Below are 14,645 nucleotides of genomic sequence, written 5' to 3' on the forward strand. Positions count from 1 at the left end.
AGAGTAACATTCCTTTGCAGGTTTCCTTTGCGGCTTTCCTTTGCTGTTTGTAGGATCAGTGGAGTGCTTTTAATTTCAGCTTTTAAACGAAGATTTGGGGATTGATTTTGGTTTATACAGTGTCGGATAAATTTGCGCTCACTGGCAAACTCGTAATAAGAACATATTGTCCATACATACAAATTTAGATAGACAAGCAAGTCGCACACGCGATAGCTGAAGGGTCTACATAAAATTTACGGATTGGTAGCGCAGTTGTACTTTTGCCAGTCTTGAAGTGAATTGAATGAGCATTGTATGAGCACTGAAATATACAGTCTACAGTAGTGATAATGAAGTCAGGGTACGATTCATTTGCAGTTTTCAGTTTTTTTATGAAGTTTTGGAAATGTGCTGTTTTATATTTTCTGTCAATGAAAGAGTCGTTGTGATCAAACAATCGATAATCATTTTGTCAGGGTAAAGACAATACGAATGTTCACTGATGACAAGTATATGGTTAACAACAAATTAATTTTCTGTGAGGTAATTAGCATTGCCAAATATCTTTAAAGATAATAAGGTGTCGATTTCAGAGAGAGAAACTTGTACTTTCCGGCTTTCCTTTGCTGTCCGTAGGATCAGCGGAGATTTGGGGGTGGATTTTGGTTTATACAGTGTTGGATAAATTTGCGCTCACAGGCAAACTCATAATAACATATCTTCGATACATACAATTTTAGATAGACAAGTGGGTCGCACACACGATATAACAAGTCAAGAGAAAATGATTTTCACTTGGACAAGTATATGGTTAAAACAACAATTAATTTCTGGTGAGGTAATTAGCTTTGCCAAATATCTTTAAAGATAATAAGGTGTTGATTTCAGAGAGAGGAACTTTTCAGCCGAGTGCTTTTTATTTGGGTTGGTACATTTCGCTGACCCCTAGCACATGGACTAACAAGATGGACCTGGTACATGAACTACTTGAATGAATCACCAATGGACTACCCTAAATGTAAACCCCTAAAATTTCTAACCCAAAAGTTTAAGAATCAGTTTGTCTGCTCATGTTCCAATCTTCTAGGAACAATTTTTAAATGTCATCGCTTCTGCATGCATTGTGTGCCATTTATTAAATATGACACTCCAGTGTCTAAGTTTTTCCATGAATCGATCGTAACTATATCTGGTAAGATGTGATGAATTATTGTTCAATGCCAAAAAAGCTTGTATTACTCAGGGTAAAGAAACTGAAATTCCAATCAGCCGTCAGTATCTGAGTTTTGTCGTTGTGCAAGTGTTCACATAAGATTTTCCATCAAAAAAGGGTCTCAGTGTGAGGGTAATTAAGCAGGACAAGAAAAACATGGTATCCCAGATAAGAAGCAACATCACTTGCCACAGTTTTCATCAGACCTGGCATTATCTGAATGCAAGCAAACAACTTGTTCACAGAATCTATCCTTCCAGGGCAAATGGAGAACTTAAAACATAGGTTGTAACAGAAATGAACTAAAGTAAACTAAACTTGAAGCACATGGTAAATTACAGAGGTTTCATACTCTACAAAGCCAACAGATTACAGCTCAAACCAGACCATGACCTCTAAAAAGATTTCATACTGCTCGGTCAAATGGCTCAACTCTACTTTAAAGTCCTCCTAATACCACAGTTCTTCAAAAACAAGTGTGAAGCCAAAAACAAAAAAACTAATAGAAAGGTCGAGAGATCAAAATTCAAAATAGAACAGCAAATGTACAAATGTCGCTAACCGCAGGAATCGAACAGTAGGGGAAAACTTTACAGCAGAGTTTGGTGTACGCTGCATGTCACTTATAAAGTAACGTTACTGACAGACATGCATCATGACTTTGTAGACAGACCAATAGAATTACTCCGTCACCAGAGTGGTGGGCTTCAGGAATGCTGTATGAAACCATTGCAGTCTCTGCTTTCGCTCATCTTTCGATGCCCGCGCTACTAAGCTACTTGCTTACATGGCTTCACATTTCAAGCTCCCACACTCATGACCACTCTCTTGTTTTACATTCTTCTCAGTGTTCTTCCCCACAGATTTTTGAGCAAAAGAGAGACTGCTTGCAGTCTATTGTAAAACCAAAACCAATCATACCTGCTTGCACACATTTTCTCATGCTTGGCATCAACTTAACGTATTTACTTTAAGATCTGATTGGTTCATTGGATTTTCTGTGTAATTTGTGATTGGTTAGAGTGATTACTTTGATTCTGGTTTTGTGACTTTTAATTGAAACTGCTCTGTCAAGATTCTCATTATATCACGATTATTTTAAACATTTGCAAGACCACAAAGCACCAGTACATTGTTTACCTGCACAGAGGTCTAATATGATTTACAAATCCAAAGAGCAATCACATTAGTTTTGCTGACTTAAGCAAGAATAACAACATGAGCTATGGTCACTTGAAAAGAACTCAAAAAATAGCTGCATAGGATTAGGATCATCTGAAAGACAACGATACACTGCCAGTAATTTCTGAGCCAAGTTATTATTTCAATCCTGGGATAAGAGAAATTCCAGTCATTTGCAAATTACATGTAGGGTACACTATGTTTATCTAAAGATTTTCAAAAATGTCTGAAGCTGTATGTAGAAGTGTACAGGACTTCTAAAATGACCTGACATTTCACCTTTTCTTCTGTAAATCTGTGTCTAATGTGTTTAGGTGTGATCTCCAATGATCAAAACATGACACAATAAAACTAATATACCTATCACAATCATCAGACAGACCAAGAGCCTCAATAGCAGCTTCTTCTCCAGACACTCTCCCTTTTTTCATAAATTTGCGCCTTTTCTTATCAGCCTTCTCTTTAACCAAGATGTCTTCAACACCAAGAGTGAAGCCTTGAAACTGGAGGAAAGTTGTAAAAACTCTGGCTAATGCAGTGAGCAGGTCACCAGCCATTGCTCCCCCATACAACTACAAGAGAAAAGTTATTCTGAATATAGAAAATTACTGTGTTCACAAAATCTCCAAACCTGTCATGTTTAAAGTAAACTTGTTTAAAAGAAAATACATTTTTCTCATAAACTTAATGCATTTCTTTATATCATTTTGCAACGTCCATATAAATTTATTCACAGTACTATAATAATGGCAAAATGCAGTATTTGATTTCCTCTCGATTCTATGGTCCATTTCCTGTTGCAAAAATTTAAATTTGTAGAGCTTATCAATTTTGTGATTCTCAATGTCTCATCTTTGACAGTCAAGAACATTCATAACTGTGACAGGACACTTTAATTTGGGAGTTTGTTCTGTTACATTGTAGCTTTGTCTGCCTGTATTGAGATATTTATTAGACTACACATGTTTAAACAATGTCCTCATTCTGACTATGCTCACATGAGACACTCAATGTCAAGAGTTTATTGAGGATGTGCCATTCAGACAGTATCCTAATGTATCACCACACATTACAACTATTGGTTCTAAGAATTCGAACCTGTACTATGACAGATACGATAAACTTCTAAAAAACCACCCTTTAGATGGCCAAAAATTTGGTTTTTGTGGAAATGTATTCCTCATCTAATGCAGCACCAGGATGCCTTGAGGAAAAGGTATTCTACAATAATTAAATAATTTAAGACTGACTGACCTAGAATGACCTAAACCCCCCGCCAAAACCTCAAATAGTCCCTAGGCATCGCATGGTGCCCCACCAGCCTCTCAGTCATGCTGTCAGAACATTGATTTTGAAACAAATTAATGCTATCAATCAAAAAAATTACATAATTTAGATTATCTCTTCATTCAGAAAGAGTATTTGAGTCAGAAATGGAACAAACAGGAAACATTGCCAATCACAACAACAAAAAAAACAATCTCTTAGTGAGGAAATCATTTCTGTTTGGTAAGATTTCAGTGCACAAGTGACTGTGAAAGCCTTATTCATTGGTCAGCTGATTCACGAAAAAATGTAATAGGAAGGAGCTAAAGAGGGAAGGAGGATAGCTCTTCTATTTTCCACGTTAAAAAAATGTTACTGTTACTGTTACATTTATTTTGTGATTTAATCTGACTAGACAAACCCTTCAGACACTTGCTTTTCCTCCATTGTTGGCCACAACATTTAGGTTAAGATGAGTTCTGCAGAACATTCGAGCAATAATGGCAAAAATTAAGTTACCAAACAAACCTCATGGCATGGTATTATTTTGAATACAGTCAAGAAGAACTTATCGAGACTTAAGCCCTCAAGCTGACCCCTTGAGAGAAAATTGAACTCAAAGTTATTCATATTTCACTTAAAACAGATGTGTCGCTTTAGTTAAAACACAACAACACACTTTAAGCATTCTTATGTTGGTTGACATTAAGTTTCATGAGAATGCTTTAGAATTCAATTGCGGGGTCACTTACAGAAATGAACTAAAGTGAGTTGTTTTTAGATAGTATTCCAAAAGTTACCATGCTATTAGTAGATTTTAGTAAATAATTTTTGCACTTATTGCTTGAGCAGAATCTGTCTTAATTATTTAGCTGTGTTACGCAGTGTTATTGTATTGTGTTTCATCCCTCTTGACCTTGTTCTAAGCCAATCTCACTGAAATAGCAGGGTGTCAGTGCAGTCTTTAAGTTTGTTTGAATTACACAAAGTTCTGCATAAATTCATAGCTGTTTGAAACCTACATAATACAGGCTTTACTCTTTATATTTAACATACCTCATGACAGCAGTGCACCAGACCAAATGGAGTGGGTCCATAATGAGCTTTGTCCAACACACCACACAACAGCTGTCCTTGCCGGATGACCACCTGCATGCACACAAGAACAATGTGCACAAGACAACTGGCAGTCAGAATAACAAGTGCCATCAGAAACCTGACTCATGGTATCAAGCCAAAATCCCATACCAGCACACATACAAACATTACTATCATTAATTCTTAATTTGGGTGCACATCTAAATTTCCTGAACACGAGTTATAACTAACAGGTTGTAACAAGTTCAATTTAAAAATGACTACATTCAAAAAGCTCCTCTGACTGCCAAATTACCTGCAGCCTTGTCCAATTTTAGCTATCATCTGATTTTTTTTGTGCTTTCAAAAATACAACACATCCTGGCAGTAACAAACTTTCAGTTGTTTCCTGTGGGATATGAAAGGTAACTGGTTTCAAAACTGTGTAGCCACCTCTAAAAATTACCTCAGCCTCAGACATGTCATCACCCTTCAGTAATGGTAATCCAAGGAACTGCTGTTTGGCTTTACCAGTGATCCAGTTCTTAAAAAGACACCAAACAGAGTGTCAATTTTGCCCTGCGAAACTGATAACAATCAACTATACAAACAAGGCAGTGAGAACTAGTAATAAATTATGAAGTCATCTTTGATATGAAAAGAGATTACCCAACCTTGTTGGCCTTATTTATAATTGTTTCAAACTTGACAATTTCTGCACTGAGTCTGACTTTTTAATTATATCATCATGCTTTTATTATGGAGTGCATAACAACAGGCATCTACAGACATCAGGACTTCTCTGCAGGACTTACTTTTCCAGCTATTTTGGCTTTTCCCTGCATACTCAGTAGCTTAGCTTTCTCTGGAAGGAGATTAAGCAAGACAGTGGAAACAACCTGTGAATCAAGAGATTTTCGTTTGACTCCAATATGTACAGCCAAAACCAGCCCAAAAAGCTGATGACATAATAAATTGGCTTTCACTTGTTACAATGTTCAAATGGGGGGACTCTACAAAACTCAAAACGTTCACTCAACAAAAGTCTCGCTAGAAAGGGTCATCCAGTCACGAGTCCCAAAATTTTCCAAGAATTTGCATCAAGTTAGGTTGCAAGTTTTATTATCAACAGTCAACTGTTACAAATGCCATTATTTTTCTCCTCACATCTCATACTACTTGGACCTACTTGCTTTTCTCAATAGTCTCAGAACACCAAAAGAAACAAAGTCAAGGATGTTGAAAATGAGAAAAACTTCAGTCATCTGGTTTCATTCAAAATAAATTATTATCAAAATGTATGCACGTGGGCCAGTTAGGGTCAAGCCAAATATCACTAGAGAGGGACTTCCTCATAACTGTCAATAAGGGCCATAACCTGAGTGTGCTTGACGGGCTCTTGATACAGCTGATAAAATTCAGCCATAAAGTAACAAGTTTAAGCATGTGTGAAATCAAGGCTACAGGTGAATCAAAACTTAATCACAGCCCTGCTACCTTACCTAACATTCTGTTATAATGCAACTTCAAAATTTCTTAAAAGTCATGCAGTGACACAAGTACTAACCTGCTTCCCTGACCAAAGCTCGCAAGGTTTCATAATGCATGGTTTCAACACCTTTATCTTACAGTTCTTGAAGCTAAGAGCACTGAACACAAGCTGCTGGTAGTCTGACCTACATGATTTAATGGTAGGAGCAGATTTCATCAGCTGATTCTTTTGTAGCGTACACAGCAAGGCTAAATAAGGTGCTCATGATAAGTTCTATGGGCATCCATGGGAAGAGCAAGCCTAATAACAAAACAGCCTGGAGCACCTGCCGGAAAATAAGCCACAGAAATGTTTTTCAGCACTCTAAGAGAACAATAAAATGCTGATCTCCACCTCTTAAACATGCATCCTCTGACAGTCATCCTCACTCCAGCAACCATGTGATCCTGAATCAATCCACTGAGTGGTGTCCCATCTTTAGGAACCAAGTACTGGAAATTTGTGCTGGCTGGTCAAATCAAATCACAGACAGGTCTACTCTTCAGGACTTAAAAAACAAGGTTACTATTTTGTTCTTACACAGCAAGCTAAAGGGTATGGGGGACACAACGTGAAGCAGAATTTTAGTTAATTTACATGTATGTGAAAGAAGGAACAAGATTCAGTGCAAATACTCTAGCCTGTGTATAGCCATCCACTCTCCACAAGAAAAATCAGAGGGAGGGTGTCTGCGGTTTACCATTAATAATCATGTTCAAGACCACATGACTTTTCCTAATTGCTCAACTGATCCTTCCCAGTTTAATCAGTTTTGTAAATTGCTGAACTGACAGATATCTCAAGAGTTGGCCATAGAAACCATAATGGAATTTTGCGAGTGACATTTAGATATCTGTAGCATTTTGAAGGTTAACAGAGGTAATCTGCATTCTGTAGCAACAAAACTACACTTCATTTGGTCTGTTTTGTTATCTGTAAACTTCCAAAAGTTCCATGTTCCAAAACTGTCTCATGCAAATATCACATACAAAGAGCATATTGTTGTTGTCTTCACCTATCACATCAGCTGTTGGTTGCAACACTGAAATGGTTATAATGCATGGATAATTTATGTAAGAAATGTGATTGTCAATGGCAACACACAGATTTCTTTCTTAGATTTTTGAGGGGAGAGGACTACTGTACACAGGCTACAAATACTCAAGTGTGCTCTTGTTTTTTTAACAACTATTGTTTTCACACTACAACTGAATAACTTGCCTAAGATAAATATGGGCACAACAACAATCTTTATTTGCACTCTTTCCTCAATCCCTTTAAAATATTACAATAATATTACAACCAAGATGAATTATCTCTTAAAGACCTCTAACTCGTCCTTTTTGGGAGAACTTAATAGTCAGGAACAATTTTAAACAGACAACTCATCTGAATTGCCTCAGACCCTATATAACTGTATGATTTCCCTTCCCTTTAGCTATAGACAGATAACAAGACTTAATGTACAAATGTTAAGTTTGATGAGTCTTTATCTCCTATTTGCACCATAGCTGAGTTGGTCATGTATGGCCCCAGGAAGGGGGAGGTACTTAAGGAATTTCTGGGTGAGGATGTGCCACTGGGACCCTGGAACCCTTAGCCTATGCTAGAGCTAGTTCAGCTGAATTTTGCTACCCTATACTAGAGTAACCGGTATTAAAACCACCAATTTCCGTCTGAATCCTGATTTTTGACAGTTAATAATATCCAGTAGTGTTTTATGATAGTCATCTAATGACGATGTTGAGGCTGAGTTACAAAAATTTAAACTTGCCGATTTCATTTTTTTATATTTTTGAGTGGCAATTCCTGGTTTCCTTAGTTTAGATAAAATCTTCAACCAACTGGTCAGTTTCGTGAAAAATGATACCCTATTTTAGACCCAAATGCTCTGATTTATATACCCTATGTTAGAGTAAACTGCTTGAAAACCATACCCTTCTACATAGCCCGTATATGGCAATACCACCCCCCTCCCGGTGTATGGCTACCTTGCCCGAGGTGGGTTTTTAGTAATAATGGTTTATTTTGACTGCCAAATTCATTGTTAATAATATTGCAGCCTATTCAGCATACAGACCACAATACAAGTGGCAGATGATCGTTAAGGTGCTCTTACTATAGCATAGCAATGTGGGCTCTGAGAAAACTGTCTCCTCACAAGCGATCCTGAGCCATGCATTCAATCATTACAATGTTCTGGGAAAGTTAAATGATTGATGCGACTATGATCTTGTGTTTATAGTAACGTTTGTTGTCGTTATCATCTGCAGAACATGTACAATTATACTCCATTTCCATATCATTTTACGGGAATTAGTTCTACCAGGTATCAAGTATCTTTTATGAGTTAAATATTACACTAATCCCTAAACCACCCATCAGCCACATAATCATATAATTATATACAATGTAGTCCTTATAACACTGATCACTAACCTAAATTGTATGCTTCAGCTCGTGCCAGTTCATTCTGAGGATAATGAGCATTCATTTCATCACCATCAAAGTCAGCATTGTATGACTTGCAATTGGCATAGTGAAGACGAATGGTCTTCTCCCCAGGCAGAACACGAGCCTTAAAGCAACCGCACAAAAGAAATGTCAAGTTAATCAGCATGCAGGAGACACAATTTGGAAGCAAAGCTCAATTCCTTTACTGTAATGGTAAGAGACAATTTCTCTGCACCAAAGAGAGAAGCACAAAAGCACAAGAATAAGCATATTAACCCACTAAGGACAGCAGTGAGATAAGCATAAGAAATCCAAACACACTTGTTGTTCCTACAGAGTGTATGTTGTCCTCACTAGCAATCACAGCGTGCAATGTAAGCATAAGTTAAGACCAAGAACAAACAGACTTTTTTTTTCCCGGGGAGGAGGGTAACCCCTACAATGGCTACAGGCTACAGGTATGTAAAAGGTAGGGATTTCACAAGTTTAGGTATATGAAAGAGTAGGGAAATCTCCCATTTAGGTTTTTAAAAGGGCCTTTCATTAAAATATTTCAACAGACACCTTATACTTCATGTAGCTGTATCTGGTGATGGTTAATGTTCATAAGTAGGTGTGTGAAAGGAGTACCCTTATCAATATAAGGTACATGAAAAGGGGACCTTTTCTGTCAAAATGGTATGGCCTCTGGGCAGAGCCACCCCGCCCCCATATAAAACTTTGTAGAGTGTCCCCCCCTGGGACTTTTATGCTTGTTCTGCAATGATCAGGAGGGCAAGATAGGAATGAGTGTGTTCAGTCAAGATATAATAATTATTACTGTCCTCATTCAGCTTTTCATTATGTTTACATTTGTACTTATATCGCTGGTAAAAACCAGCCTTAAGATGCCAAGTGGCAGCAAATACTCTATTAGATGATATACAGTTTGTAAAAATAACAGCTTTTAAGATCAGGGGATTTTATTGACTTCATACGCATGAAAGCAACTGGTCACTCTATTTGGTAATTACCTTATGGGCCATCATACTTGGTCTATGTAACGTTGGCTGTCTGTTAAGCAACAGTACATCACCATTCTTCAGGTGTCTATAGACCTGTTGGGAGATAAGAAACAAAATAATACATTAGTAACATACAGAAATAATACCTTCTCAATCTGTCTCTCTGTTTTCCTCCTCACAAGAATTACAGGGGATTTCTAGAGTTCAAAAAACATTGGGACCTACCTTTGTTCCTCTGTTACATTGTGAAGTAAAGGCTATTGGTCCATATTTTCATACCTTTTTGGTTAGAACCTCTGTTTTCAATGTATTGAGTGTTGATCATAATTCACATTTTACTTGGATTTCTATTATTAATACTTCACGACTAGTTGAAAAAAAAAGCTTGCGCCAACCTGTTAGATGTAAAACCAAAGGCAATAAATGCATCTTGCTTACACACATTTTTCTGCACTTCGCATTGGCTTTACACATTTGGTTTGAATTTTGATCTTTTAATAACTTGTCTGTGGCCTTTGTGATGGGCTAGAGTGACTACTTTGATTTTGGTTTCAGAACACTCAATTGAAAACCACTCTATTACAATTCAATTTTGACATGTGGGTTTAACCAACACATTTGCCATTACCTTTTTGCAAGGACTAACAGAGGCTCTTATTTCAGTTGATGGTGTCAACAGACGTTTAGCAATAGCTTCTCGTTGATTAGGATCAGTTTTACTCAGTAGGGTTCGTTTGCCATCTTCATGTTCCACCAGAGTAGCCCTGTTGAATGAAGAATCAAATGCTAGTTGAATTGATAACCTTGTAGATTACCTAACTTTACCTATGTATTCATAGAAAGATTATTTTTGACATAATCATCAACAAGCTTTCCCCCAACTCTCATGGTGAATGCAGTCCAGTAACTAAAGCAAAGAGAAGCCCTTTTCATGGCTAGCTTTCCTCATTTGTATTACAATAAATACAACAGCTTGGATGGAAAACATTTTCAGGCAGAACCTACAAATTGCCTGTCATTGTCTTGATGGAGAAACAGTACAACACCAGTAATAGTCCACCTGGATGCTGAAGCATAATTATTGTTGTGTAGGTTGTATTATGGGTGCTGCCCTCGGTTTAAATTGCCCATTATTGACTTTACACATTGATGGGTTTTATGTTGAGGTGGGGGCTTATCTTATTCCTATCTTATGATATCAGCAGCAGAGGTTAATAGGCAAAATAACAATAAGGGGACTGGTGGTCTATACATGTAAATTCCCGAGATAGCAAAAGCTGACATGTTTAGCTTTAGAAACATACATTTCTTTGAACCACCCTCCTCCATCTGCATGTCTCATCCTCTGCTCTTGCTATGCATTCTTTGGCTATTTTTTGCCCTAGCTCAATTCCCCAAGGATTAGTAAAGCTAGAGGGGCCTTGACAAAATTTTGACCTGTGTGGAGGAGCAGAAAGTACAGCAAAAGCAGGAAGATGAAGATCTAACAAGCTTGTGTACTGTCTGTACTATGCTATGGATTACAATGTTGGGGAATGACTGTGCATGATCTGAAGAACCTTTCACACTTCCTGTTTACGTAAAATCTTGTGTATCTTTTGGCCAAGAAAGATCTCCAACAATGAGTTCTTCAAACTGACAGAACATGAGGACATGGGAATTGTTTTTGTAAGGTGAAGATGGTGTTGTATTGATCACGTGCTCCACAGAGATATCACTAACATCTCAAAAGTTGCTCTCAGAATTGGGCACCAGAGGGTAAAAGGAAGAGAAGCCATCCTAAATCCACCTGGAGGAGGACTGCACAGCCAGAACTTCAGGCCCTAAACCTCAAGTGAGAGCATGCCGCATGGCTTGCCAAGGATCAACAAAGATGAAGGAGTCTTGATGATGCCCAGAAGGATAGATGATGATGATGATGATGATGATGATGAAAATATTGGCAGTCATGTTACAGGTCCCTGTAGGAGGTCTGTGAAGTGGGCAGAAGGACCTTTCATTAAAAATACTTACACCTTTATCAGCTTCCCACACTGCACGTCTCCCACATTTTTTCAAAAACCATTAATTACACTGGGTCCCAACTAACTGAATAGCTGGAAGAGGCTCATGTTTGTTGCAGAACATAGTATCCTTCTGTTCTTTGCAAGTTAATGAAAATAATTCCAATGTTGGCTAACTATAAATTTACCATCAGGTCTACAGTGCAAGAAACTTTCCTTTTAATTCATTTGTCCCTTCAGACAAGTGCAATGCACAAAATTATTTGTCCAAATAAACCAACAATAACGATTGGGCTGTTAAAGCTTCTCTTCTGAATCCTTGAACTCCATCTCCACACATAGGGCTGCTTTTGTCAGGTAATTCTGCATACTCATGACAAGTGGAGAAGTGTATTTTGTTTGTTTCTTCTTCATAAACAACTCAATTAAACTCTTTAAGTCAAGCTGGTTGAAACTTTCTGATGTGCTTCATTTTGCACATTTTCTCATTCTCTTCAGTCTTTTTCTTTTTGGAACAAACATCACTGTCAGTACCGTCAGGTGTTTCAGGTGCTGACCTCTTTTTACAATTAAAAAGTTAATACCTGTTGACTGAGACAAGGACATCATGGACACGCTTGAACAAAAAAAGCTCTGACAAGCGACTGACAAGCACCCTACTTTTTAGCGCACTTAAGTTATCAAATATGGAAAGAATGATTTACTGTATATCCAAAGAGAGCAGGATGTAATTTTTTTTAAGTCAGACTTTTACAGCTTGGTCGTCCATTCGAACAACTGGGATCATTTTTTTCCTTGTGAATCATGTGAACGGAAAAGTTACCTGTCCTGGATATCCGGATGGCCCAAGTTTCCTGCCCTGCTCTAGGTAATTTTTATGTGAACACTTTGGAAACTCAACCAGTTTGAGTTTCAGAAACTATCCCAAACTCATTCTTACTCATCAAATTTAAACAAAGGCAACCATATGTAACCATGATGGTGTTTGGATATGTGATCTTAATTAACACAGAGTTTTGATTCTCTGGTTGTGACCACCTCTCATAAGCAACCACCTCTCCACAGCGACCAGTTTTCCAAATTTATTAAAAGTCAAGTCACTACATGTATATCTTAAACCTCTTGTAAGCAACCACCTCTCTTAAGCGACTGTGACCACTTTTAGAACTAAAAGTTAGAAATGTTCTCTTGTTTTTAACCTCCTGTAAGCGACCACTTGACAGATAATAAAGCGTAAATTGAATAATAAGGTGTTACAACATTATCACATTCCTCGGTACTACAAGAGATGGCAATTTCTCAATGGGAAGTACCAGATTTTTTTTCAAAATTGACTTTTCACATGAATAAAACATAAAACATAGAGTAAGTCTCTGCAGTTACATGTACCATATGCTAATGAGGCAAAATTATGACCCAATATGCATGGTCTATGCTCTCGTAAGTGACCACCTCCCGTAAGCGACCACCCAGGCTTGACATTTTGGGCGGTCACCTTTGGAAGGGTCAACTATATTACATTTCTCCATTTTTGCAATAGGTTTAGTTTCAGCTGAGAAGATATATCAAACATTCAAAACAGTGTTTGAACACAATAATTACTCCACAAACCTTGAAGTTCATCCAAAATACTCTGTTGCATATTGTATTTTCAACTCTCTTCTAGGTGTATGGAAATGTGGTCATATACAGTTTTTTTGTGTTTAAAGTAATACTCCAAATTCTCCTCTGACCAGAATTGCACAATAAGTCAAGGTAACAGACCGTGGTATCTGATGCTGAATAATAACTACATGAAACACAGTTGTAATAAAAACATTTTATGGACATAAAATATTAAAGTAGGTATTGTTCTCACCCAGGATGTTGAAGAGGTCCATTGATCACAGCCTGTCTTAGTTCCTTGACATTCCAGTGAGTAACAGGTTGTGGGTAAGTCAACTTCAGTGCAAAAACCTACCACATACAAGAACACAAAGGGATACATTTGAAAAGGAATCAAATGTACTTTGTCGCACATGTACATGCAAGTACCATAGGTATGTATATGATTGAGGAAAAACTGCCATGTGTTCTGTGCCTTAAAAATGTGTTATCCATGATTTAAACTCATCGCAAATAGATGAGCTTGGGAACTGGTGCCTTAAAGGTTAGCGGGGTGCCAAAGCCATAAGCTGCTAGGAGGTATCCATGGCAACCCTGGAATGCAGGATCCACCCAATGAGTGTCCGCTAACCAGCACCGTCACACTGAAAGAAATTCAGTGGAAACTACTTGCCTGAAGAATACTTACTCTGACCAAGAACAAAATGGGAGGGAGGAGAGGGTGCAAGAATCTGCAATGATTCGTGAGCAAAGCAGTGCAACTGATCGGTAACAATCAGCAGAATACACTACAATTATGCAATGAACCATAAACCCCTGCAAAACCCCTGAAGGCCGCCCCACAGGTCACATACTCCCAAACGGGGAAACCGCTGGCTGCATAAGCTCATATTTAACTTGCCTAAATGATATTAGCTGGATGGGCACACTAGCTGGCTGCATGAGCTCGAGTTTAACCCTGCCTAAATGATATTTAGCCACATAACAATGCAAAATGCAAAATCACATTAAATTTATAGTTTGTTCCATTATGATAGAAGTAAATATTAGCACACCAAAATACCTCTGGGACTCCAATCTCATCTACACTCAGATATGGATCAGGTGAAATTACAGATCTGCAAGCATAGTCCACTCTTTTGCCCATCATGTGTTTTCTGAATAAGCCCTCTTTTTTCTCAAGTATCTAGAACAGAAGTTATTCAAATGCTAGTATTATAGTTCATAAATGGCATTCAGCTACTTGTAACACATGTTGGAAGGTAGGCAGAGGACTGTTTTGATCCTGCTTCAGGCACAAATTTGAAAATACACCCATCAGCTATACT

General features: G+C 37.8%; 1 protein-coding gene across 3 annotated transcripts in view; it reads right to left on the bottom strand.

Annotated features, from left to right (window-relative positions):
• The window catches only part of LOC145467660 (DNA-directed RNA polymerase I subunit RPA1-like), a 67,559-nt gene that overhangs the window by 31,804 nt on the left and 21,110 nt on the right, over positions 1 to 14,645 (bottom strand). For all 3 annotated transcript variants that reach the window (XM_081451255.1, XM_081451254.1, XM_081451253.1), the window contains exons 6-16: positions 14,381 to 14,503; positions 13,571 to 13,668; positions 10,338 to 10,473; positions 9,719 to 9,802; positions 8,691 to 8,829; positions 6,606 to 6,720; positions 6,288 to 6,396; positions 5,536 to 5,619; positions 5,187 to 5,264; positions 4,700 to 4,792; positions 2,738 to 2,949 (exon numbers count right to left, since the gene is read on the bottom strand). In XM_081451255.1, the coding sequence (XP_081307381.1) occupies positions 2,738 to 2,949; positions 4,700 to 4,792; positions 5,187 to 5,264; positions 5,536 to 5,619; positions 6,288 to 6,396; positions 6,606 to 6,720; positions 8,691 to 8,829; positions 9,719 to 9,802; positions 10,338 to 10,473; positions 13,571 to 13,668; positions 14,381 to 14,503 (1,271 nt within the window). The remainder of the gene's footprint in view (positions 1 to 2,737; positions 2,950 to 4,699; positions 4,793 to 5,186; positions 5,265 to 5,535; positions 5,620 to 6,287; positions 6,397 to 6,605; positions 6,721 to 8,690; positions 8,830 to 9,718; positions 9,803 to 10,337; positions 10,474 to 13,570; positions 13,669 to 14,380; positions 14,504 to 14,645) is intronic.

This window comes from Orbicella franksi, chromosome 14, assembly GCF_964199315.1.
Source record: "Orbicella franksi chromosome 14, jaOrbFran1.1, whole genome shotgun sequence".
Taxonomy (NCBI): domain Eukaryota; kingdom Metazoa; phylum Cnidaria; class Anthozoa; order Scleractinia; family Merulinidae; genus Orbicella; species Orbicella franksi.